Source organism: Carex rostrata, chromosome 11 (assembly GCF_964058835.1).
Source record: "Carex rostrata chromosome 11, lpCarRost1.2, whole genome shotgun sequence".
Classification (NCBI taxonomy): domain Eukaryota; kingdom Viridiplantae; phylum Streptophyta; class Magnoliopsida; order Poales; family Cyperaceae; genus Carex; species Carex rostrata.
This window is the reverse complement of record NC_135928.1, coordinates 7904122-7931877: the sequence shown is the minus strand read 5'-3', so window position 1 is coordinate 7931877 and position 27756 is coordinate 7904122. Positions and strand designations below refer to the sequence as shown.

The 27756-nt window shown below is 32.5% G+C and overlaps 2 protein-coding genes and 1 long non-coding RNA gene across 6 annotated transcripts; 1 reads left to right on the top strand and 2 right to left on the bottom strand.

Moving 5' to 3' along the window:
- The first annotated feature begins 2188 nt into the window (after nucleotides 1-2188).
- Nucleotides 2189-3426, top strand: LOC144562389 (uncharacterized). Its single transcript, XR_013514072.1, has 2 exons — nucleotides 2189-2321; nucleotides 2847-3426. It is a non-coding gene; the product is annotated as an uncharacterized LOC144562389 (long non-coding RNA).
- A 587-nt stretch (nucleotides 3427-4013) lies between these two features.
- On the bottom strand, nucleotides 4014-18801 carry LOC144561995 (putative RNA helicase SDE3). Of its 2 annotated transcripts, XR_013513952.1 has the most exons (4): nucleotides 17848-18801; nucleotides 16898-17140; nucleotides 15809-16790; nucleotides 4014-4101 (listed from the first exon to the last, which is right to left on the bottom strand). XR_013513952.1 is itself a non-coding variant. In XM_078311114.1 (3 exons), exons 1-3 carry the CDS (start codon nucleotides 18712-18714, stop codon nucleotides 15924-15926), a joined length of 1977 nt encoding a protein of 658 aa, XP_078167240.1. In that variant the 5' UTR covers nucleotides 18715-18801; the 3' UTR covers nucleotides 15719-15923. The 2 variants fall into 2 exon arrangements, 1 of the variants encoding a protein (XP_078167240.1); XM_078311114.1 differs by lacking the exon at nucleotides 4014-4101 and having other exon boundaries at nucleotides 15719-16790.
- LOC144561994 (putative RNA helicase SDE3) lies at nucleotides 4125-27691 on the bottom strand. Of its 3 annotated transcripts, XM_078311113.1 has the most exons (4): nucleotides 7875-8707; nucleotides 7174-7298; nucleotides 5722-5964; nucleotides 4125-5100 (listed from the first exon to the last, which is right to left on the bottom strand). In XM_078311113.1, exons 1-4 carry the CDS (start codon nucleotides 8596-8598, stop codon nucleotides 4225-4227), a joined length of 1968 nt encoding a protein of 655 aa, XP_078167239.1. In that variant the 5' UTR covers nucleotides 8599-8707; the 3' UTR covers nucleotides 4125-4224. The 3 variants fall into 3 exon arrangements, with proteins under 3 accessions (XP_078167239.1, XP_078167237.1, XP_078167238.1); XM_078311111.1 differs by lacking the exons at nucleotides 7174-7298; nucleotides 7875-8707 and adding an exon at nucleotides 26592-27684; XM_078311112.1 differs by lacking the exons at nucleotides 4125-5100; nucleotides 5722-5964; nucleotides 7174-7298; nucleotides 7875-8707 and adding exons at nucleotides 24500-25575; nucleotides 25683-25925; nucleotides 26592-27691.
- Between the last annotated feature and the right edge of the window lie 65 nt (nucleotides 27692-27756).

The window sequence follows — 27756 nt, the reverse complement described above, 5'->3', positions numbered from 1 at the left end:
ACCAGATCCGACTAATTTGGATTTGATTTGAGTGAAGAGAGCGAGAAAGAAATAAAAGATGGTTAATTTGGACTGATTCGATTGGAAGGGGAGAATTATTAATAGCAAGTAGTGTGGATCCGTGGACTGTGTGGATTGCACTCTTTGATTAGAAATCAATAGCGTCGATCAGATCGTGTTGAGGGTCCGAATCAATTACGTGCACAATGTTTCTGTAATTTGTTTTGTCCTCTACTAAACACAGAACAATTCAATGATGGAAACCTTTAAAATCAAAAGTTACGTTAATGCAGAGGATATAGATTCTTAATTTTGATAGTTAATGAATTAATTATAAAAACATAGTTAGATGGGGAATAAAAATCTTTATTCAATGATTAAATAGGAGTCTATTCAAATAATCAAATATGATCGATCTCTTATAATGGAGAGAGATCACAAATTCAACAAAAAAATTCAAAATTTTCACTATTTTAGAGTTGGGGCCCGCATTTTTTTTCTATATTAGTATTGTATCTTTATCAGGCTTCTAAATAGCTAGCTATAGCGGCGCTATAGCTACGCTATAGCTTTTCCGGACCATAAACGCTAAGCTATGAGATAAAATTGCGCTAACTCAGCTACGACCGCTATAGCTATAATAGCTGACCGCTATTACCGCTATATGAGACCCGCTATAGCTATCGCTATGCTACATGATTTTTTTTTTTGCAATTTATATGGACTTATGTACTTCTATTCTTATTTCTAATGCTACATGGTCTTCTACGATAAGTATACTAAACCAAACTATATGCTTCTATTTTTATTTGTGATTTATTCTATCATTCTATATCGAGAAATATTCAAATACTATTCTTCATTTTGATTACTCTTTTAATAGTATTCATTTGTAAAATTATTATCGTTCGTTTCAATTGAAAGCTGATTTTGATTATTATTATAATTATAAAATGTTTAAATATATATATTGACTTCATTTACCTTATAAAATTAATTGCTCTTTGTCTATTATAATATGTAATACTATGAAGTATAAACTATTAAATAATGTTACTTTTTAGATTTTTTTTCATTCTTATTTGCGTAATTGATAAAAAGTATAGACTTAGATTAGTTGTCATTTAGTTGTTACATCAATTCTCTAATATTGATTATGTTGATAATTAGTAGAAATATAGAATATAAAGTTTGAAGAGGAAAAATCGCTATTTGTGATAGCTTCCGCTATAGCTACGCTATTCGCAATAGCTTTTTTTTTTGGTCTCCCCGCTATGCCGCTATAATCGCTATTTAGAACCTTGATCTTTATTGATGAAATATTATAATTTGATCTTTGATACTCACCGCATATTAACACCATACATTCAACATTTCAACATAATATTTTATCTTGACTTAGAATACCAAAATATATAGTTTTAATGAACGACATATTTTTCTCATTTCTGATGAGTGAAGCCCAGCATATGTAAATTTTCAAGAAAAAAAAAGCCCAACATATGTGTTAGGCTTCACTCATCAGAAATGAGAAAACTATACGTCGTTCATTAAAGTAATGCATGTTGGGATTCTAGTGTAAAGTCTAATGGTAAAGTTAAATGGTCTATTAAAGTTTAAAGATATGAGAAAAATATGTTAAGTAAAGTTAAAAATATGAAAAGTTAAATATGTAAAGTTAGGTGTAAAGTTTAAAGATATGAGAAAAATATGTTAAGTAAAGTTTTTTTTTTTGAAAGCTTGACTGATGCAGTCAAGACTATATTAAAACAAAATCCCATCAATATTACACGATTTGATTAATCCCTCATATAGCAGGGGCCCCTCACTACATGTTAAGTAAAGTTAAAAATATGAAATGTTAAATATGTAAAGTTAAGTTAAATAGTCTATTAAAGTTTAAAGTCTATTTTTTTTGTTTGGATTCTAGTGTAAAGTTTAATAATATATTAAATATATATTATATTTAGTATAAATATTTCAAATGCGGGGATAGCTCAGTTGGGAGAGCGTCAGACTGAAGGTCGCGTGTTCGATCCACGCTCACCGCAATTTTTTTTTTTTTTTTTTTTTAAAGCAGGTGACTTACTATGAACTGTTCGATCCACCTGATCGAGATCATCTGTGTTAGATCAAACGCTCGGTACTAGAACAGCTGGGTTGGATTTTTTGGGCGTAAATAACTCGTCCTTCGAGAAGAGCAGGCATATTCTTCCAAAGGAGATAAAAGAGAAGAATAAGAGCTGCGCATTGCTCTTCAATTCGGCTAAGAGATCAATCTCTTTGCAGACTGCAAAGGGGGTCGCACGCTCATCTCATTTGTAAGTATTCGCTGTTCTTGTTTTGTCAACCTATATTATTTTCATTCGTATCGGAAAGGGTTTTTCTATCCTTGGTTTGGATTAATGGATTGAGTTGATGGGTGTAGGGTTTTGACTTTTTATGCCCCTTTACTTGATAGTCCTCACTCCTCAGAGGCTGGGTGGGGGATGGTTAGGGGTTCTTTTCTAGAAAGCGAAGGAGATTCGATCAATTAGGTAAATAAATTTGCGAAATTCTTCGCTAGTGACCAGTGTCTTTGAAGAATTTCTGATTTTTCATTGTATCAGAAATTGATTTGGTTCAATGAAGTCTATGTAGACCTATTATCTATCTTAGAAACTAACAAACAAGAAATAATTTCATTGTTTTTATGTTTATTCACATCGGACTGATTCAATTGAATCTGTATCTGATCACTTCTGATACCCAACATTTCAACTCTTTAACTTTTACAATCACAATCTAAACAAGGTTCATGCCCTTACATAAAATTCTCCTAACATTTATTCTTTCCTTTTGTATAGAGTAAAACCGAAACTTATAGTGAAAGATGGCTTCTCGTGGAGCAAATGTGGTACTGTCAAGAGCCAACAGAATGCGGCAAACACTACAATCTGCACTGGAAGCTAGTGTACTTGAATTAGAAGACGTCTCGTACCAGCACGCTGGCCATGCTGGTGTAGAAAAAGGTGCAAATGAGACTCATTTTAATGTCAAAATTGTGTCTCCAAAGTTCGAGGGTCAAACCCTCGTGAAGCGCCATCGCATGGTTTATGATTTGTTGTCTGATGAATTGAAGTCGGGGCTCCATGCTCTATCTATTGTTGCAAAGACCCCAAAAGAGACTGGTTCATGAAGAAATACATTTGATTTTGATGTTATTTGAGCTTCGAATTTAGATTGGTTTTGGGACTTTAGTTCAAATATTTAGGGTTGTTCCGAAGATACCATTCAACTATTTTCTTCAAAATTTATCTTTAGTTAGCAAGTTTGTTGAATATGGTGTTTTTGTATTTCTGATTATTATATGAAACTTTTGTCATTTCAAACGATGGTTGTGATAAAGACTAATAATTTATGGGTATTGCAAACTACATATGTAAACTACCATGTTCTTGTTTCTAGTCTGGTGCTAATCTAATTAAAAATGGAGAACGCAAGAAAAAGCTCTATACTTTTGTGTCGTTTTAATGGGCATACTTTGTATTAGATTGTTATGCATTGGTTGGATCAATTTGATCAACACAAGGTCAGATAGGCGACAGCCTTTTTCTTTGGTAATAGGCAAATAGCTAATAGAAAATATCACTAATTATGGTAAAGAAGATATATGTGGGGATATGGTACACTAATTATAGCTAATAATCTGATTGCAAAAAGCTAGTCCCTATTGTACACATTCAAAGTCACAGTGTCCTTGTACAATTATATTTTTGTTGCCAGTTAAGAAAATTGTTGGATCTGACATATAATAAAGGATAAAATGAGGAGTAATAATTTATAAATTTAAAATGAGTTTTAATAAAAAAAGACAATAACTTGTGTAAATTTGTTAAGGGGAATACGCAATTTTAAGATTTTTGAAGAGTATATGTGAAATTTCCCCTTTTTTAGGTCAATTAAAAACAATATGCGATCCAAAGAGAAGCAGAAAGTTGCTTGGATAAATCAATGAAAAGATAGAAGCATCCATAGAGCCTAACAAACCTTTTATTTGATATACATATGTGTACATATAGTATAGCATGTCTCAAAGTAGAGCAAGAATGTAATTTCAACCTTAATAAAAAGATCTCATGGTTCAAAGTTCATACATCCAAATTAGTAACCGAACAATTGGCTGCCCTCACTGGTAATCTTCATAGCTCAAAACAACACTAAGAAGATAATAAAAATGTTTTCTCAGATATTGGTTTTAAGAAGCGGGTTGTCAGACCAATAAGGCTCGCTCCTACGAAGCCTCTCAAAGAATGACTCCTTCAAACCATGTTTTCTCCCGATATCAGATCTGACCCACCGTGGTTGATCCTGTACTGAACCTGTTACCACAATAACAGTCTCCTCACTTACCAGATCCACTAAAGCCACTATTGCCACAGGCTCGATAGCAGAAGAAGCATCCAACAGAAATATGTGGGAAAAATGACCAGCCTTTAGCCCTGCATTATACAATCTAAAGGTGCTAACAAAGGTTGATGTGATTATTCTAAATCGTTGTAGTTCATCCAAAGGTGGACAAGTGAAGCATTCTCTACGATATATGCATGCTGGCATTATATCATCTGGAACAAGTTCTTTCTCCCGAAAAGCAGCATTAGCACGAAATATATCAAATTCGCAAACATTTTCCATTATAAGCCTCACTAAGTCATCACAAGTTCTATTTTTCGGGGCGCAAATTAGAATTCGGCTTTCTTTACATGACTCGTAAATTTTGAGGACTACATTCTTGATTAGAGAGGTTACCGGAGAGGTTACCGTAAATGAGGGTGGGCCTTCATATTCAATGAGGTATGGAATTGGGGCTAATTTGTGATTGAGAATTTGATCCATGGGAGAAACTCTGCCCCTTAGTGTTGGTAAGGAGGTTATATTTGGGAAAAGGATTTTGGTTAAGAGAGGGCTGGCCGCTGCTGAGACTGCACGGTGGGCCCGTTTCAGACAAACCCTGTTGAAGGAGAAGCTGACATCGTATCTCTTTAATGGTTTGTGCTGATTGTGAAAGTCGTCCTTAAATTCTGCTAAAATAGTGCCACGCTCAAAACGAAACAGAATTCCCTATAGATATTTTTGGGAAAAAAAAGATTAATGTTGTACAAAAAGAAGTAATATAATCAGTATTCTAAATAGCTAGCTATAGCGGTTTTGGACCTAAAAAGCTAAGTTACGGAGTAAAACTGCGCCAATTGAGCTACGGCCGCTATAGCGGTCAACTATGCTACATGGGCGTATTATTATTATTTTGCAATTTAAATGGGCTTTAAAGTCCAAACCGAAATTATAATACATGTTTTTTTTTTTAATTTAAGAACTTATATCAATAAATTTGAATATTGTGTGTTGGACTATATCAATTAAATTATTTGGATCATACATTGTGCGTTGGGCTCTGCAAAAATTAAAACAAAATCTAGTTCCTGAGATAATATTAGAAATTCTTATTCAATTTGATGTTTTTTTTCTATGGGACTTTATATAATGTTTATTATTAGTAGAAATATAAAAAATAATTTTTGAAAAGAAAAAAACGTTATGTATAATAACTTTCGCTATAGTTGTGCTATTCGCTAAAGCTTTTTTTTTGTCTCTCCATTATGCCGCTATAAACGCTATTTAGAACCTTGAATATAATAGATAATTCTAAATTTAAGATTTATATTAAAAATAAATACAGCTTACATGAAAGGGTTCAAAATCTATGCCTTTACCAACTGGCTTCAAGTGAACATGATCTCTTGAGAGGAGGAATGGTCTTATTTCGTCGACCTTTTTGATCTCAAATGCCACAAAAGGATAATTTTTCTGAGTCTTTGAATTTGAACCCCTTTTACTCTTCTTTTTATGAGATTGATCCTGCAACCCTGGGTTCGGTTTTTCCCGCAGTTCTAACGCGACATCCTTGAGCAAATAATCACTGTATTTCTATAGTACAAACAAAGTCTTGTTAGTTCTTCAACTTATAAGGGTAAAAATGATTTCCAAGTAAAAGACCACCAAAGAGTGTGTACTTATAACTTAGTATGATATTAGACCAAGTGAATAATAATAATAAAAAATAATTTATGTTGTATTTCTATCCCACTATGTAACAAATTGAAAAACAAATGTATGTTTAGCACCATAATTCATGCCTTTGGTGTATACTGGTACATACCCAACCTAATGGTTTAGAAACTGAACTCTCTTTGAAACCCTTTAACTCAAAGTGAACAAAATGTCTTAAAAGTTAAAACTGTTTTTAGACCCATAATTTTGAAATATATATATATATATATATATATATATATATATAGAGAGAGAGAGAGAGAGAGAGAGGTTGGCTACTTTGCTTACATAAGCATATGAGGGTATATGCTTATAAGTCATTTTTTCGTTTTTAAAATCCAAAAAGTCGATTTGAACCGTTAGATGTGATCTCTATGTTCAAAAGTGCTTGGAGATCAAATTTTGTATTTTTCTGATTTTTTTACTATTTATTAAGCAATTTTGAAAATCTCTGATCCAATGGTGGCTTAACAAAACAGTAAAATCAGAAGCCACCGTTGGATCAACGATTTTCAAAGTGGCTTAATAAATAGTAAAAAAATTCGGACAAATGTAAAATTTGGCCTCCAAGCACTTTTGAATATAGAGATCACATCTAACGGTTCAGATCGACTTTTAGGATTTTGAAAACGAAAAAATGACTTATAAGCATATACCATCATATGCTTATGTGAGTAGCCAATCTATATATATATATATATATATATATATATATTTAAGTTGAAAATTCAAAGGATTTGAGTGGTAATGTGCACCTGTGATACACTTAAATCTAACAATAAACACATTGTCTGAGCGTAACCCATTTGAGTAATGATTTTCTTGGTCTTGTTAGTGAATCAAAAGTATATGTCAGAAACTAAATTTTAGACCTAAGTTTTCTAACACGAAACCATACTTTGCAATCAAGTTGACTTAAAATTTCAACAGTTTGAAATCAACAACTTTTGATGAGTAATCAAATGAGACCAAAATCGTATGTACACTAAAATTATTCTAATAATATATGACAGAAATATAGAAAGGGAACTGGTAAAAGACCCGGTTTTGGTTTAAACTTTAAATAAAATGCAACAAATGAGTTACCTCACAGTAGAAATCCTCTGCATAAAGCAGAGCTGCAAAATAGCCTGCATAGGTATGCGGTGACAACGGCATTTTTAGCACTGGTGGTACAATGTTGTTCTTCATCATCTCCTCTATGTTTTTCGGTATCTCATATCTCTGAGTGCCACCCTTTGCAACTTCCTTTGGATCTTCAATTTCACTCTGACCAGATCCAGCATTTGATGAAGAAGAGGCCATAAAAGAGGCCATAAACTCTGCTAGTAGAGGTTTTGAAGCCTGAGAATTCTTAGGCGAGTTCGATTTGACAACATGTCCAGTGACAATTATGGGTTTAGTGATAGAATTATTAGACAAAGAAGTAGCATCTGGCCTGAGAAGAGATGAAGATCGTACAGTTTTTGTGGAGAAAGAACTTGTTGAAGTGTTTGATTTGATATTTGTTTGTGCAAAAGAAGCAGTGCCCGGCCTTCGAGGAGATGAAGATGACACAGCCTTTGATTTGATGTTTGATTGCTCAGAAGGTGATTTGATTTGATTAAACAGAAAAGAACTATTGGATATCTCTGATCCAATATTTGTTGGATGAAAACTTCCACGAACATTTGATTCAAACTTTGAAAGCGGGGAAATTTTGGAAGCATTTGATTTAAGTTTTGATTGAGAGAACCATTTAGAAGCATTTGATGATTTTACAAATGATTGCACAGATGTGGGAGAAGGTATCTCATATCTCTGAGTGCCACCCTCTCCAATTTCCTTTGGATCAGGTCCAGCATTTGACGAAGAAGAGGCTATAAACTCAGCTGGTAGAGGCTTTGAAGCCGGAGAATTCTTAGGTGAGTTCGATTTGACAACATATCCAGTGACAATTACGGGTTTAGTAATAGAATTATTAGACAAAGAAGTAGCATCTGGCCTAAGAGGAGATGAAGATTGTACAGTTTTAGTGGAGAAAGAACTCGTCGAAGTGTTTGATTTGATATTTGATTGCGCAAAAGAAACAGCACCTGGCCTTTGAGGAGATGAAGATGACACAGATTTTGAAGGAAAAGAACTTGTACAAATGTTTAACTTGCCATTTGATTGCTCAGAAGGTGATTTGATTTTATTAGACAGAAGAGAACTATTGGATGCTTCTGATCCAATATTTATTGGATGAAATCCAATATTTGTTGGATGAAAATTTGATTCAAGTTTTGATTGAGAGGACCATTTAGAAGGATTTGATGATTTTACAGATGATTTTACAAATGCAAGGAGGTTTACTTTGATACTGTCATCATTATACTGATAATGGTTTGGTCTCTTTGAATTTTCCCTTCCATTGATTTGTAAGTGATCATATTCATTGTTACCATTGGATTGTAAGTGATCACAATCAGTATCATGATCGCAAGAAGAGAACAAGACAGTACCTAGGAAACGAAAGAAGCGAACGATCATGGCGATGAAGGTTTAGTAGTGATTAGAGAGTTTGGGTGGAAATAAGCGGAAAGGAGACTGGTACTGGGAGGCATGAAGGTTTAGTAGTGATTAGAGAGTTTGGGTGAAAATAAGCCGAAAGGAGACTGGTAGTGGGAGGCTGTTCAGCTTTCTTTTTGCCTCTCTTTATTCCTCGCTTTAGTTGTCAGTTTGTCACCTTAACTCCTTAAGGCTTAAGTAAACCAAGGGGGAATTTCATTTTTCCCCTCAAAAACATCAATATTATGTATTTCTCTCTCAAAAATTTATAATATCATATTTACCCTTGAAAATAGTAAATACTCGTATATTTACTCCAGTTAACTCTACACAATATTTGACCACTATATTCTTCTACCCTTCCTTTTCTCATTCTTTCTATCCGATACATTCTCTCTATCTAATGTTCGCTAAACACTCAACTCTCCCGTCAAATTCTCTTCTCCCCGTGCTCAGGGGTGAACCCAAGATTTAAACTCATTAACTAATTGGATACTTGATAAAAAATAATACTTTGACTTATATTTTCCAATGCTCTGATTTATAATTTATAATGCTTTAACTTATAATTCTAATTACCAATCATAATTCAATAAATTTATTTTGATTTTAACAGTAAATTTAACTCGAATTACAAATCAAACATCCAAAGAGGAGCAAAATTTTTTTCAGAGGAACAAAGTCGATCGATACCGATATATCACCACTAAAACTCGAAATCCAAAGGAGAGGGGGCGGCTGCCCCCCTCGTTCTATACTGGATCTGCCCCTACCCGTGCTCGCCCTTCTCTATTTGTTCCACTACCTTAATTTTAGTTATTCTGTCTAGCACCTCTCTAATACGGAGATATAGATGCATAAAGCAAATCAATTTTTTTTATAAGAAAAATAACGAGCTTAATAAATTCTTCCATTGATCATAATATATTTTGTGATAAAATCTCTATTTGAATAACAATATAACAAATAAAGTACATATTGTCAATTGGAATTATTTTTCGGTTGTTAGATCCCAGAGTTTAGTACAAAGTAGCAGTGCCATGAAATTTTACATTGTGTTAATAATATACCATCATTTTATCAGTTTTCTTTAGATCGTGTCGAGTATTGATCCTTAATAAACTTTAACAAAGTACATAAACATATATATCATGGAAGGCCTGATGCTGGACGATCTGCAAGGAAAGAAATGAGAGAACCTTCGCGCGCGCGGAGGAAAAATAGCGCAAATAATTATAAATGAAACACTGCTTCAGATTGAACGATGGAAGGCAAATTGTTAGATGAGAAAAACTGAGAAGAACCCACTAGGTTACCTTCTCATTGTTCATAACGATCCTGTGTAATATTTAAAAGGAAACATTTAATTGTCCACAGAAAAACTATCATTTGATTTGTGCCAATCCAGTAAAATTACTAATTCAATGCTGTAACTTGAGTAAAGCTAGCGTATGACATGTTCACCAAGAAAGTTTGGTGAGCATAACTCCAAAAGTATATCGGATCGACGTCAAATGCTAAATCCAAACCGTTGAAATTCATGTACTTCATGAGTGATGCATATACATGCAAAATTTTGAAAGTTTCGAGTTTATTTGCTACACGGTCAAGTGGTCAAAGAAATAATAAAAATTGAATATATAAAATAACTTATAATAAAATGTTCATTTCTTTGACCACTTGACCGTGTACCAAATAAACTCGAAACTTTCAAAATTTTGCATATATATGCATCACTCATGAAGTACATGGATTTCAACGGTTTGGATTTGACATTTGATGTCGATTCGATATACTTTTGGAGTTATGCTCACCAAACTTTCTTGGTGAGCATGTCACACGCTAGCTTTACTCCTGTAACTTGTATAACAAATCTTATAAAAAACACACTTGTAAGTTTCTACTATTCAGCGGGACAACTTTGTGTACTTGCAACATGCACAACTTGTCAAACTAACTGTACTTGATGCAGGATCACTTGATGTACTTCTCTAACTTACAGTTAATGACAGTTTTAAAACCTTCCATAATATTTTAAAATTGAACCACTCATCAAACTTGCAGTTTTTTCAAAATAATTTCGAAAATTATACAAAATTAATTTTTTTGAATAAAATTTTCTTTTTCAAAATTAAAATTAATTAATTTTTTTTTGAAAGAAACATCATAAATTTTTTCTTCAATTATTAATATTTATATATGCATCTATATCTTATAAATTAAAACTACACATACTGTAAAACATAAAGATGCAAACTATAGAACTTCAATATTGTAAAATTTTCAAATGTATAATATAAAACTAACAAATGCAAACTATAAAACAATAAATCTAAAACCTAAAACACTATAAAACTGAGATAAACATACTGCAAAATTCAATACTATAAATTTAAAAGATGTAAACAGTAAAACACATAGATACAAACTATAAATCATCAATACATCAAATATTCACAACCACATTGTTAAACATTAATAACTGTTCATAAGATAAATACTGTAAAATTACAAAATGAATACTGTAAAATTAACAAGCTGAATACTGTAAAATGACAAGATCAATACTCCATATCGCATCTCTATCATCATTTTTCTCAAGATATTCACAAAATAAATACCGTACAATTACAAGATGAATACTGTAAAATTAGGAGGCAGTTCAGCCTTCTATTCATGTCTGTCTTTATTCATCGCTGTCACTTGATTTATTATTAAAAAACAAAGGACTCCATTGACCCCAAGTCGTTATTTTGGTCATCTCTAGTATTTTAGAACCAGATCATCTCAAGTTAATTACTTACCCGCAAAGATATCGAAATGGATTATTAATTAACACAATTAATGGATGAATTAATATCTTTTTCGGTAATTAAACAAAAGCCCGTATAGCTCAGTGGTAGAGCGTCAGTCTTGTAACTGAAGTTCGATCCTGCACGTGGGAATAATTTTTGTTTTTTTTTTATTATTTTTAAAATTTTTTAAATTGGTTGGCTATATATAGTTTATAATACATTATATGGAATATAAAAAGAAAAAAGAAGCAAAGAAGAATATAAAATATTTAACAAAGTAATAAAATTGTAAACAATATGTACTGCAAATTGAATCCAACCAAACTATACTAGTTAAAATAAAAATTCAAGTCGATCCATTCGTAAACACACTCGATCTATCTAATTTTCTAACTACGAGTTTTTGGGGTTATGCGGATTAAACTTGTTATAAGTTTGATAGAACTTTCTCAAATATACTTTTTGTTTTTTCAGATTTATAGACGGTGAATAAAATAACGATAATTATACGTGAAGAAAGATAAACAGTAACTTAGTCAATGATTATTTACTCGAGGAGAAGGGTTCAAATGCATCATGATTTTGTGTTCTAATATGCTTTACAATTTTTTTGTCTTTGTTTTCAAACTCCAAATTGCTTAACATAATCTTCATAATAAAATATGATTAGAGGTCAAATTTTATATATTTTAGAATTATTTTACTATTTTTTTAAATAGATACAAAATCACTATTTTAAAGAGATTCTGGACTATCCAAAAAAGTGATATTGTATCTATGTAAATAAATAGTAAAAAAATTCTAAATAATATAAAATTTGGTTTTCAAGAATATTATATTATGAAGATCATGTTGAGCGGTTTGGATCGACTGTTCGTACTTTGAAAATAGAAATAAAAGATGTGAAACATATTAGAGCACAAAATCATAGTGCATTTTAACCCTCCTCTATTTACTGTATATTAATTATTTCAAATTTATAACAATTTGTCATTAATTAATTGCATGTTCATGTAATTATTTATATTCTATTGACTAATTAGAGATGCAAATAGTTAAGAAATATATGGGGAAATTTTACAAATTGTCCTACCTTTCAAAATTTTCAAACAAAATATCATTCCTCTAAAATAATTAACAAAATGTCCTTGTGAAGCTCTCATTGCCCCTTCTCTTCCCCTCTCAATCCCTACCTCCTATTTACTCTCAACAAGTTTGATACATACTTATCTCTTATTAAACTTCAATGAGTGCATTAAAGATTTTTAAAAATATATAATTCAAACAAATTAGAAAGATAAACTCTTAAATATATATTTTACTTGTTTGAGGAATAGGATCATATATTTGTTATTTTTTTTAAAAAAATGCTCAATATAATAATCATATTTTGTGAAATTTAAATTATTTGATTACTAATGAGCATACATTAATTTTATGTATTGTGATTCCAAGTTTACAAAAACGATTCTATCATGAATGCAAGAATTAAACACTAATATATATTTCTATTTCTATCTACTAATGACATCATCAGTATCGGAGATAATTGTCATTTTCATATAAGTAATGTCTTATATTGTATCTCATATTTGGTACTTCTTATTTACATCTCAAAAATATTTATATTTTTAAAGTAAAGTTTTCACTATTTTTTTAATGAATATAAGAAAGTCTAATTAAATATGACATGAAGTAAAAGACCAATTTAAGAATTTATCTTTCTAATAATGTACTGTATAATCGTGTAAATAATTTCATCGTGATGCAAATTAGTATAAATACTTAAATTTTTTTTTATTAAATATATATGTTATATAACTGAAAATTTTGGTGCATGTTTATAAAAAAAAATTGTTTGAATTACATATTCTTTAAAAAAATTTATGCACTTATTAAAGTTTAACGAGAGATAAAGAGATGTCAAATATGATGAGAGTAAACAGGAGGTAAGGATAGAGAGGGGGAGAGAGAGGAAAGTGAGGGTCCACAAGGGTATTTTGTTAATTATTTTAGAAGATGGGTATTTTGTTTGAAAATTTTGAAAGATAGGACAATTTGTAAAACTTCCCAAATATATAGTTTAATTTGTCTCTCCTTCATTTTGTTCTCTTTGAGAGCAAGTCCCTCCTCGAGTCTCATCTTTAGTAGGAGGAGCTCTTTCGTTTCGCATTCTCTCTAATCTCTTCTTGAGGATTTGTCTCCCCTTCGTTTTGTGCTCTTTGAAAGGATTCATCTCTCCTTCGTTTCGCATTCCCTCCCTTACATCGTGGCCTGAATTCTCACTCAGCAAAAGAAAGAGATGTGAAGAGAGAGGGAAATAAAACTGCTACGATCCTAAGGGGATTGTAGGGTCCTAAAATTCTAAATCCAACTTTTTATTTTTTGAGTTGTACAAATTTCTATAAAAACTGTTTTTTATGCACGAATCTCAAAAATCAATGAAAGATTGAATTTGAAATTATAGGACCCTACAATTCCCTTAGAATCGTAGCAGGTTTATTTTCGAGAGGGAAATGAAGGTGAGTGTCGTTCTCGTGAATATGAATCGATTTTATATTCAGTGACTGTATAGCCGAAAAGATGAAAGAAGATCTCGCGCATGACAACAAAAGATTTCAACAAAATCTCATCAGTGTCTGTATATTTTACAAGAAATGTTGGCTTTCAATTTTACTGAACCGTCCTGTCCAAGTCAGATACTAATAATTACACCGTATCATATATCATATACAAAAATAAAATTACTAATTTATTATAGATAAATATTTTATATAAAGATAGGAGGTTAGCTACTCTACTTTCATAAGCATATGATTGTAAATCATTTTTACGTTTTCAATATTCAAATGATTGATCTGAAGTGCTCAACATGTTCTCCATATTAATATGTGTTTGGAGACCGAATTTTATATTTTTTGAATTTTTTTTTACTATTTTTTCATAATTTTTCAAAACAATCATAAAAAATACTAAAAAAAAAAAAAAAAATCCAAATTCTCAATCCCCAACTTACCGGTTCGGTTGAGTGCTTCAAATAGACCATTTAGACATTAAAAACACAAAAATAACTTATAAGCATATAGCCTCAAATGCTTATGGAAGTAGAGTAGATAGATTCAAACATCGTTCACATATTAGATATGATCATGTCATATAAAACTAAAACGGTTTTTAAGCACAAGTTTAGAATCTAATTTGAATGAACAATATCATAACTAAATAATAAAAGGATTGAATTGGATACGTGGAATGAGTTGGATTTAATTTTTTTAAAGCGCTACGTCAACGGAAAAACCTAGCTACCGATCTGCCACACCCCTCCGTTTTTTTTTTAAGTACCACCCCAATAAATCAGAATTAAATAAATACCACCGGATTTCATAAATTTAAGATTCCGTCACATTCACAAAATGAATTTGCGCACCTACCCGTTCCCGACTGACCCATTTCCTGACCCGTTCACAAAACCATTCTGCGAACCGACCCGTTCCCGACTGACCCGTTCACAAAACCATTTTGCGGACCGACCCGTGGACCCGTTTTCGACCTGACCCATCCACCGGTACCCGTTCGCGACTGACCCGTTCCATGACCCGTTCACAAAACCATTTTGCGGACGGATCCGTTCACAAAATGGTTTTGCGAACGGGTCATGGAACGGGTCAGCCGGGAACGGGTCGGTTCGCAGAATGGTTTTGTGAACGGGTCAGGAAACGGGTCAGTCGGGAACGGATCGGTGGGCAAATTCATTTTGTGAACGTGGCGGAATCTTAAATTTATGAAATCCGGTGGTATTTATTTAATTCCGATTTATTGGGATGGTACTAAAAAAAAAACGGCACACCCCTCGTTCCCTAGTCTCAATTCTCATTTTAATAGCACAATTATTATTACTTTTCATGGCCTTTGCAATTTTTTTTCCCACTATCCGTTCTCACCTAATATGCTCAGAATTTTTAATTTAAAGAAATTTTATAAAAATAATATAAAGTATTAGATGAAATTGTATTCATATTTGGATTTCCTTTATTATTAATAATAAAGGATAAAATGAGTACTTATAATTTATAAAGTTATTTTGAGTTTTAATAAAAAAAAGACAATAACTTGTGTAAATTTTTGAATTTGTAAAATTTAGGTCGTGATGATATTATGAACTTTAGTACGGGAATACGTAATTTTAAGATATTTGAAGAGTATACGTGAAATTTCCCCTTTTATTTTTTGTCAAGTTCAAAACAATGTGTGATCCAAAGAGAAGCAGAAGTTGCTTGGATAAATCAATGAAAAGATAGAAGCATCCATAGAGCCTAACAAACCTTTTATTTGATATACATATGTGAACATATAGTATAACATGTCTCAAAGTAGAACAAGAATGTAATAATTTCAACCTTAATAAAAGATCCCATGGTTCAAACATCCAAATTAGTAACCAAACAATTGGCTGATCTCACTGGTGATCTTCATAGCTCAAGACAACACTAAGAAGATAATAAAAATGTTTTCTCAGATATTGGTTTTAAGAAGCGGGTTGTCAGACCAATACGGCTCACTCCTACGAAGCCTCTCAAAGAATGACTCCTTCAAACCGTGTTTTCTCCCGATATCGGATCTGACCCACCGTGGTTGATCCTGTACTGAACCTGTTACCACAATAACAGTCTCTTCACTTACCAAATCCACTAAGGCCACTATTGTCTCAGGCTCGATAGCAGAAGAAGCATCCAACAAAAATATGTGGGAAAAATGACCAGCCTTTAGCCCTGCATTATACAATCTAAAGGTGCTAACAAAGGTTGATGTGATTATTCTAAAACGCTGTAGTTCATCCAAAGGTGGACAAGTGAAGCATTCTCTACCAAATATGCATGCTTGCATTATATCATCGGCAACAAGTTCTTTCTCCCGAAAAGCAGCATTAGCACGAAATATATCAAATTCGCAAACCTTTTCCATTATAAGCCTCACTAAGTCATCACAAGTCCTATTTGTCGGGGTGCAAATTAGGATTCGGCTTTCTTTACATGACTCGTAAATTTTGAGGACTATATTCTTGATTAGAGAGGTTACTGTAGATGAGCGTGGGCGGCCTTCATATTCAATGAGGTATGGAATTGGGGCTAATTTGTGATTGAGAATTTGATCCATGGGAGAAACATTGCCCCTTTGTGTTGGTAAGGAGGTTATTTTTGGGAAAAGGATTTTGCTTAAGAGAGGGCTGGTCGCCGCTGAGACTGCACGGTGGGCCCGTTTCAGACAAACCCTGTTGAAGGAGAAGCTGACATTGTATCTCGTTGATGATTTGTGCTGATTGTGAAAGTCATCCTTAAATTGTGCTAAAATAGTGCCACGCTCAACATGAGAGAGAACTCCCTATATATATTTTTGGAAAAAAGAAAAGATAAATGTTATACAAAAAAGAAGTAATATAATCGATAATTCTGAATTTAAGATTTATATTAAAAATTAATAAAACTTACATGAAAGGGTTCAAAATCTCTGCCTTTATCAACTGGCCTCAAGTGAACATGATCTCTTGAGAGGAGGTACGGTCTTTTTTCACGAACCTCCTTGATCTCAAATGCCACAAAAGGATAATCTTTCTGTGTCTTTGAATCTGAACCCCTTTTACTCTTCTTTTTATCAGATTGATCCTGCAACCCTGAGTTAGGTTTTTTCCGCAGTTCTAACGCGACATCCTTGAGCAAATAATCACTGTATTTCTGTAGTATGAATGAAGCCTTGTTAGTTCTTCACATTATAGGGGTTAAAATGATTTTCAGGTAAAAGACCACTGAAGAGTGTGTACTTATAACTTAGTATATGATATTAGATCAAGTGAATAATAATAAAAAAATAATTTATTTTTTATTTCTATCCCACTATGTAACAAATTGAAAAACAAATGTATGTTTAGCACCATAATTCATGCCTCTGGTGTATACTGGTACATAACCAACCTAATGGTTTAGAAACTGAACTCTCTTTGAAACTCTTCAACTCGAAGTGTCAACAAAATGTCTTAAAAGTTAAAACTGTTTCTTAGTCCCATAATTTTGAAAAAAATATATATATATATTTAAGTTGAATATCCAAAAGATTTGAGTGGTAATGTGAACCTGTATGATACAATTAAATATAACAATAAACATATTGAGTAATGATTTTCTTGGTCTATTTGTTAGTGAATCAAAAGTATATTTCAGGAACTAAATTTTCGACCTAAGTTTTCTAACACGAAACCATACTTTGCAATCAAGTTGACTTAAAATTTCAACAGTTTGAAATCAACAACTTTTGATGAGCAATCAAATGAGACCAAAATTAGATGTACACTAAAATTACTCTAATAATATAGGACAAAAATATAGAAAGGGAACTGGTAAAAGACCTGGTTTTAGTTTAAACAAAAATGCAACAAATGAGTTACCTCACAGTAGAAATCCTCTGCATAAAGCAGAGCTGCAAAATAGTCTGCATAGGTATGCGGTGACAACGGCATTTTTAGCACTGGTGGTACAATGTCGTTCTTTATCATCTGCTCTATGTTTTTTGGTATCTCATATCTCTGAGTGCCACCCTTTCCAACTCCCCTTGGATCTTCAATTTCACTCGGACCAGATCCAGCATTTGACGAAGAAGAGGCTATAAACTCTGCTAGTAGAGGCTTTGAAGCCTGAGAATTCTTAGGCGAGTTCGATTTGACATCATATCCAGTGACAATTACGGGTTTAGTAATAAAATTATTAGACAAAGAAGTAGCATCTGGCCTAAGAGGAGATGAAGATTGTACAGTTTTTGTGGAGAAAGAACTCGTCCAAGGGTTTGATTTGATATTTGATTGCTCATAAACAATACCTGGCCTTTGAGGAGATGAAGATCGTACAGTTTTTGTGGATAAAAAACTCGTTGAAGTGTTTGATTTGATATTTGATTGTGCAAAAGAAACAGCACCTGGCCTTTGAGGAGATGAAGATGACACAGATTTTGAAGGAAGATAACTTGTACATATGTTTAACTTGCCATTTGATTGCTCAGAAGGTGATTTGATTTGATTAAACAGAAAAGAACTATTGGATGCATCTGATCCAATATTTGTTGGTTGATGGCGATGAAGGTTTACTTTGATACTGTCATCATTATACTGATAATGATTTGGTCTCTCTGAATTTGCCCTTCCATTGATTTGTAGGTGATCATATTCATTGTTACTATTGGATTGTAAGTGATCAGAATCAGTATCATGATCGCCAGAAGAGAAGACTGTTCCTAGGAAACGAAAGAAGCGACCGATCATGGCGATGAAGGTTTAGTAGTGATAAGAGAATTTGGGTGGAAATAAGCGGAAAGGAGACTGGTAGTGGGAGGCAGTTCAGCTTTCTTTTTGCCTCTGTCTTTATTCCTCTAGTTGTCACCTTAAGGCTTAAGTAAATTAATAAGGGGGAATTTCATTTATCCCCTCAAAAACATCAATATTATGTATTGCTTCCTCAAAAGTTTATAATATCATTATTACCCTTCAAAATAGTAAATACTCACATATTTATTCATTTTAACTTTACACTATATTAAATATATCTAAAACTAATTAAATGACAATATTTAACCACTATATTCTTCTACCCTTCCTTTTCTCTGTCTAATGTTTGCTTAACACTCAACTCTCCCGTCAAATTTTCTTCTCCCCGTGCTCGCCCTTCTCTATTTGTTCCACTACATTAATTTTAGTGTTTCTAGTCTAGCCCCTCTCTAATACGGAGATATAGATGCATAAAGCAAATCAATTTTTGATAAGAAAAATGACGAGTTTAATAAATTCTTCCATTGGTCATAATATATTCTGTGATAAAATCTCTATTTGAATAACAATATAACAAATAAAGTATATATTGTCAATTGGAATTATTTTTCGGTTGTTAGATCCTAGAGCTTAGTACAAAGTAGCAGTGCCATTATTATCATAAGAAAAAACCACAATAAAAATGATGAGAGCATCGATCAGTATAGTTGGGTACAAATAGGGGTGCAAATGGATTGGATATGGATCAGATAGTGGTAAAACCATATCTTTATCTGCTTTTAATTTTCGGATATGGATACAGATCGGATAATAGACAAATGCATGCAGATACGGATTAGATATCGAATTTTCATAGATATATACATAAATATTTTCATAATTTATGATAAACTATATATGGCATACATCTACTATTCAGATATGGATAATTAAAATTCAAAATCATATCCGTATCCGGACGGATATTCGATATTGTATATCCATATCTAATTTCCGGATACGGTTGGATAATATCCGATCCATTTGCACCCCTAGGTACAAATCATATTACCAGGTAGGTATTGGGTAGAAGGGTATGATAGTCAGATATTGTTATTTAATTAGTTTTAGATATATTTAATATATTGTAGAGTTATAATGAGTGAACGTGTGAGATTTCACTATTTTGAAGGATAAATATGATATTATAAATTTTTGAAGAAAAAATACGTAGTCTTGAAGTTTGTGAGGGGAATACCTGAAATTCCATAAAGACTAGTGGAGTTAAGTATTCCATATTCCATGGAAAGGACCGAAAGGAATTTATTCAAAAATAAAGGAATCCATTACCCCGAGTCGTTATTTTTGTCCTCTCTAGTAGTTCAGAACCGGATCATCTCAAGTTCCTTATCCAAAAACTACTCGGAAAGAAATCGAAATCATGATCTAAATGGAGATGATAACAAACGCGCTCCATACTAATTATTAATTAGGTATCAACTAACTATCCCAATTAATTTTTCTCATTCATCATCAGTCAATAACTACATGTGGGGATCACTCATTAACTAGACATCATTAATTACTTGAGAGATCATCTAATATTTGATAGATTTTACAACTGACACGCACAAATATGGATACCTATGCGCACAAGTGTTAATATATAATATATCAAGTATTCATACCTAAGATATCAAGTATTTCGAAAAAAAAATGGACACATCACACACTCATCTTTTACATATTTTTAGAGGTGGATTTTTTTTCTCCGTTCAATCTCACAAATATTTTTGACAATCTATGAGAAAATTTGCAAATCAAATACCATGACCATCTTCTATGCAATATATTTTCTCTTTCAAATGAGATCCATGATGATGTATTTTCAGGTTGTCCGTCGTACAAGTATTTCTATCTTGTAATGTAAGTATTCATACATCGTCATGGATACCTTGTTGTGTAATTATTCATACCTCATCGTGCAAATATTCATATCTCGTAATGCAAGTGTAAATAATTCATGTATGAAGTGTTTGTACCTAACATATTTTATCATTTCTTTTCCATATGGCATTGGATGACGTATAAAAATATTAATATTAAGTATTGAAAGTATTTATATATTATCATGCAAGTGTAAATAGTACATATGTCAAGTGTTAATAACTAATAGAATCTATGAAATTTTTAATTTTTATTTTCATATGGCGCTAGATGATTTATGAAGTATTAATTTCAAGTATTGCAAGTATTCATACATTGTTATGCAAATGTTAATAGTTTATGTATCAAGTGTTTTATCTAAAAGATTTTATCAATAGTTTTTTTTCCTTGTGGTACTAGATGACATTTGAAAGTATTAATATCAAGCATAGTGACAAATAAAAAGTTCGGGTTTGATTCGGAGAGTTCAAAAGTTTGTGATTCGGGTATAATTTGGGAATGATTCGCTACAATAAGGAAGCAAAAAAAAATTCCCAAAAAAACCTTAGCAAAAAAAAAATCCAAAAAGATTTTTCGGTGTTTTTTTGGCGTTCTTCTCATGAATAATATTTGACTCACGTTTTATTTGCGAATAAAATGCATTATACATTTTTTTGCGTTTTATTTGGAGTTCGGTTTGAAAATGTCAAAAAAACGTTTAATACACGAATATCTCGCGTACTACGTCACTATGATATCAACTATTATAAGTATTCATATCTCGTAATGTAAGTATTCATACTTATAACTGAAATATGAATTATTATGTTGAAAACTATCTTAATTTAATTTTTTTTTTTACAAATTACTCTGTTTGTTGCTTGATAATATTTTGAAAAGTAGTGGTTATACTACCAATTTCATATAAAACCCAAAATACCTCATATATGGGATACAAATTGGATACGAAATACAGAGGCACACAAGTCATACATCTGTTTGCTATCATAGTGTATACAAAATTAGCCAGATTATAACAAAAACAACTACAAGTATCCTATAAAACATGCAATCAAAAATTCTAAGTAAGAAGACTATGCCAAAGCATCCCAGTTCACCTCATTTTCTTCACTCAACTCTGCGCCAGACGTTGGATTTGGGTGGTTGCCATCGCCACCACCCTGATTTGAATCACTATGGTTCTCTTTGGCTATTGACATCAATAGGCCCACTGTTTGGGCAATGTCCAGACTGCTTGTCTCATCTTCCTGAATTAAATCTGGGAGATTCTTAACATCAGATGGCAACATTAGACTTAATTTAAGTAAATAGTTACCAAAAATAGAATGACACCAAAAAATGCTAAGGAAATAATCTTAGAACCTATGGTCCTAATAGGAAGGGGAGCAGAGTCATTAAAACATACTCTATTTCTCTCCAAGCAAATTGTCCAAAGAACATATGCCCTTAAAAGTACCACTAGGCATGTATTTTTCAAAGGTATACATGCATCAATTAGCCATAGATCATCTAAGGTACCACAATCAAAAATAAAATTATTGTAAGATACAACCCAGTTCCAAATCAACTTAACATATAAGCAACTAACAAATAGGTGATCTGCACTTTTAGGTTTAGAACAAAATTCACAAGTAATATCTCATGGCCAGCCTTTAGCCATCAAATTAGTCTTTGTAAGAAGTTTATCCCTTCTTAACAGCCATAAGAATATTTTAACTTTAAGAGGTATATATGATTTCCAAATGGAATTATACTCAGAATTTGGGATACCCCCATATTCTAAGCACTTATAAAATGAATTAACAGTAAAAATATAATTTTGAGACCACCTCCAAATTAATCTATCTTCTAATTGAGAAGATGGAGTAAAATGCTGAAATCTATATTTTAAGGATATCCATTCTTCTAAATAAATACCAGTTAACTGTTTATTAAAAGACAACTGTAAATGAGAAAAAGCAAAAGGCTCAGCCACATAAATAAACCTATTAGAAACAATTGAGAATAAATTAGGAACTTGGTTTTGCAAAGCATGCTCTGTACACCATCTGTCAATCCAAAACTCTGTAGTAATGCCATTATCAATTTTCTTATTAAGACCTAAATTAATCACTACATAATCCTTTAGGATTTATTTCCAAAATAGGGAACAAATAGAAGGAGAAGTCCTCCTTCCATATTTACTTAACAAAATATATTTCCACCATTTTGCACCATTAACTAAATTATCATTGAATCTAATCCACCATTTTGCTAAAAGAGATTTATTCATTAATTTCAAATCCAACACACCTGAGCCACCTTAATCTTTGCTTTTGCATACTATTTTTCAAGCTACTAATGAATATTTTCTTCTTGTAAAGTTACCTCCATACCATAAAAATTTCCTTCTAATCTTATCTATCTTATGTCTAATCTTAGCTGGCATTCTATATATAGAAAGCCAATATAAAGGAATGGTAGAGAGAACATAATTTAGAAGGGTGATTCTATCCCCTAAAGAGAGTAAAGAACCCTTCCAACTCTGTAACCTCTTCTCAATTTTATCTATTATAATTTGCCAATCAGTCACATATAATTTAATACTATTAATTGGAACACCTAAGTAAGTGGTAGAGAGGCTACCTTACACAGTAAAATTGATGCTAATGCCTCACTTTCATCATTAGTAAGATTTAAAGGGTACATTTCACTTTTCTCAAAATTAATTTTGAGACCTGACATATTTTCAAAAGCAACAAGCAACCACTTGACATGTAATAAAACCTATTGATCTGCTTTAAGAAATAAGAATGTATCATCTGCAAAATGTAAGTTCAAAACATTACCAATATTTGGAAAATTTCCCAAACCCTCTACATATCCTGCTGATGTAGCATTGGTAAGAATTTTGTTCAATGCATCAGTAACTAAGATAAAAAGAAAAAGGGAGAGGGGATCACCCTACCTCACCCCCATTTTGCATGAAAAATAAGGTCATAAAATACGATTTAGATTAACACAAGTTCTACTCCCCTCCAGAGTTAACTGGATCCATGTGATAAATATTTGTCCAAAACCTATTGCCTTTAAAATTTCTAATAAAAAAATCTCAACTAACATGATTAAAAGCTTTTTCAAAATCCAATTTAAAGAGAACCCCTTTTTTATTTTTTAACCTTAACTTGATGAAGTATCTCATGTGCACAAACTACATTATCTAAAATTAATCTATCTTTAAAATAAGCTATTTGGGAGGAATCAATCAAAGGTCCCATGACACGCACACAAGCCAATCTATCAGCTAATAGTTTTGTAATTAATTTATAACTACAATTAATTAAGCTAATAGGCCTAAAGTTCTAACTGTTGTTGTGGCATGTTCCTTTTTAGGAATTAAGCAAGATTAAATTTGAAAGCATCTAAACTATGATTATAAAAAGCATTTAAGTATATCCTCCTTAATTACTTCCCATAATGAATGATAAAATTGAAAAGACATTCCATCTAATCCAAGTGCTTTAGATGGATTATATTAATACGTAATATAGAAAGTATTAACACCGATTCATTTATGTACTAATATTTACGTTGTAGACTATGTTACATGGATACGGGTACAGATATCATGTCAAATAAGATACGGATATGACGATACGGTAATTTTCAAAATCTAGAATACAATACAGCTCATTTATATATTTTTTTATTGTTTTTATTATATTATTAATTGAACACAACATTACAAATACCTAATTACACATAAGTTTAGGCGCTCTCCAATTTTACCAATTATTGAATAACTTCTTCCTAATACCTAAGCCCAGGAAATCAGAAGTTGCTTGGATAAATCAATGAAAAGAAAGAAGTATCCATAGAGCCTAACAAAACTTTTATTTGATATACATATATGAACATATAGTATAACATTTCTCAAAGTAGAGCAAGAATGTAATTTCAACCTTAATAAAAGATCCCACGGTTCAAACATCCAAACTAGTAACAAAACAATTGGCTGATCTCACTGGTAATCTTCATAGCTCAAGACAATACTAAGAAGATAATAAAAATGTTTTCTCAGATATTGGTTTTAAGAAGCGGGTTGTCAGACCAATAAGGCTCGCTCCTACGGAGCCTCTCAAAGAATGACTCCTTCAAACCGTGTTTTCTCCCGATATCTGATCTGACCCACCGTGGTTGATCCTGTACTGAACCTGTTACCACAATAACAGTCTCGTCACTTACCAGATCCACTAAGGCCACTATTGTCTCAGGCTCGATAGCAGAAGAAGCATCCAACAAAAATATGTGGGAAAAATGACCAGCCTTTAGCCCTGCATTATACAATCTAGAGGTGCTAACAAAGGTTGATGTGATTATTCTAAAACGTTGTAGTTCATCCAAAGGTGGACAAGTGAAGCATTCTCTATGAAATATGCATGCTGGCATTATATCATCGGGAACAAGTTCTTTCTCCCGAAAAGCAGCATTAGCACGAAATATATCAAACTCACAAACCTTTTCCATTATAAGCCTCACTATGTCATCACAAGTTCTATTTTTCAGGGCACAAATTAGAATTCGGCTTTTTTTACATGACTCGTAAATTTTTAGGACTATATTCTTGATTAGAGAGGTTACCGGAGAGGTTACCCTAAATGAGGGTGGGCGATCATATTCAATGAGATATGGAATTGGGGCTAATTTGTGATTGAGAATTTGATCCATGGGAGAAACTTTGCCCCTTTGTGTTGGTAAGGAGGTTATTTTTGGGAAAAGGATTTTTCTTAAGAGAGGGCTAGCCGCGGCTGAGACTGCACGGTGGGCCCGTTTCAGACAAACCCTGTTGAAGGAGAAGCTGACATCGTATCTCGTTGATGATTTGTGCTGATTGTGAAAGTCGTCCTTAAATTCTGCTAAAATAGTGCCACGCTCAACATGAGACAGAACTCCCTATATATATTTTTGTAAAAAAGAAAAGATAAACGTTATACAAAAAAGAAGTAATATAATAGATAATTCTAAATTTAAGATTTATATTAAAAATTAATAAAACTTACATGAAAGGGTTCAAAATCTCTGCCTTTATCAACTGGCCTCAAGTGAACATGATCTCTTGAGAGGAGGTACGGTCTTCTTTCAGGGACCTCCTTGATCTCAAATGCCACAAAAGGATAAAATTTCTGTGTCTTTGAATCTGAACCCCTTTTACTCTTCTTTTTATCAGATTGATCCTGCAACCCTGGGTTTGGTTTTTCCCGCAGTTTTAACGTGACATTCTCGTGTATATAATCACTGTATTTCTATAGTACGAACGAAGTCTTGTTAGTTCTTTACCTTATAGGGGTAAAAAATGATTTTCAAGTAAAAGACCACCAAACATTGTGTACTTAGTATGATATTAGACCAAGTGAATAATAATAAAAAAAATAATTTATTTTTTATTTCTATCCCACTATGTAACAAATTGAAATACAAGTGTATGTTTAGCACCATAATTCATGCCTCTGGTTTATACTGGTACATACCCAACCTAATGGTATAGAAACTGAACTCTCTTTGAAACCCTTCAACTCGAAGTGTCAACAAAATGTCTTAAAGTTAAAACTGTTTCTTAGACCTATAATTTTGAAAAAAAAAATCATTTAACTTGAAAATCCAAAGGGTTTGAGTGGTAATGTGCACCTGTATGATACAATTAAATCTAACAATAAACACATTGTCTGACCGCAATCCAATTGAGTAGTGATTTTTTTTGGTCTATTTGTTAGTGAATCAAAAGTATATTTCAGAAACTAAATTTTAGACCTAAGTTTTCTAACACAAAACCATACTTTGCAATCAAGTTGACTTAAAATTTCAACAGGTTGAAATAAACAACTTTCTCTAATAATATAGGACAGAAATATAGAAAGGGAACTGGTAAAAGACCCAGTTTTCGCTTAAACAAAATGCAACAAATGAAATACCTCATAGTAGAAATCCTCTGCATAAAGCAGAGCTGCAAAATAGTCGGCATAGGTATCCGGTGACAATGGCTTTTTTAGCACTGGTGGTATAATGTCATTCTTTATCATCTCCTCTATGTTTTTCGGTATCTCATATCGCTGAGTGCCACGCTTTCCAACTTCCTTTGGATCTTCAATTTTACTCGGGACAGATCCAGTATTTGACGAAGAAGAGGCTATAAACTCTGCTGGTAGAGGCTTTGAAGCCCTAGAATTCTTAGGCAAGTTCGATTTGACAACATATTGCATACAAGAGCCAATTGCGGGTTTAGTAACAAAATTATTAGACAAAGAAGTAGCATCTGGCCTAAGAGGAGATGAAGATTGTACAGTTTTTCTGGAGAAAGAACTCGTCGAAGTGTTTGATTGCGCAATAGAAACAGCGCCCGGCCTTTGAGGAGATGAAGATGGCACAGCCTTTGATTTGATATTTGATTGCTCAGAAGGTGATTTGATTTGATTAAACAGAAAAGAACTATTGGATGCATCTGGCCTAACAGTTTTTGTGGATAAAGAACTCGTCGAAGTGTTTGATTTGATATTTGATTGCGCAAAAGAAACAGCACCTGGCCTTTGAGGAGATGAAGATGACACAGATTTTGAAGGAAAAGAACTTGTACAAATGTTTAACTTGCCATTTGATTGCTCAAGGGGTGATTTTATTTGATTAGACAGAAGAGAACTATTGGATGCTTCTGATCCAATATTTGTTGGATGAAAACTTCCATGAGCATTTGATTGAAGTTTTGACTGAGAGGACCAATTAGAAGCATTTGATGATTTTACAAATGAATTTACAGATGTGGGAGAAGGTGCAAAGTGGTTTGCTCTGATACTGTCATCATTATAATGATAATGGTTTTGTCTCTTTGAATTTGCCCTTCCATTGGTTTGTAAGTTATCATCATATAATTCATTGTAATAATAGAATCGTAAGTGATCCCGATCATTATCATGATCGCAACAAGAGAACAAGACAGTACCTAGGAAGCGAAAGAAGCGAACGATCATGGCGATGAAGATTTTTAGTAGTGATTAGAGAGTTTGGGTCGAAATAAGCGGAAAGGAGACTGGTAGTGGTAGTCAGTTAAACTTTCTTTTTGTGTCTCTGTATTCATCGCTTTAG

Coding starts and splice junctions, on each gene's coding strand:
- LOC144561994 (XM_078311112.1), bottom strand. CDS start 27,641: ATGATCGTTCGCTTCTTTCGCTTCCTAGGTACTGTCTTGTTCTCTTGT. Junction 25,926..26,591: donor CAGAGGATTTCTACTATGAG/GTATTTCATTTG, acceptor TTCGTACTATAG/AAATACAGTGATTATATACA. Junction 25,576..25,682: donor GAGATTTTGAACCCTTTCAT/GTAAGTTTTATT, acceptor AAATATATATAG/GGAGTTCTGTCTCATGTTGA.
- LOC144561995 (XM_078311114.1), bottom strand. CDS start 18,714: ATGATCGGTCGCTTCTTTCGTTTCCTAGGAACAGTCTTCTCTTCTGGC. Junction 17,141..17,847: donor CAGAGGATTTCTACTGTGAG/GTAACTCATTTG, acceptor TTCATACTACAG/AAATACAGTGATTATTTGCT. Junction 16,791..16,897: donor GAGATTTTGAACCCTTTCAT/GTAAGTTTTATT, acceptor AAATATATATAG/GGAGTTCTCTCTCATGTTGA.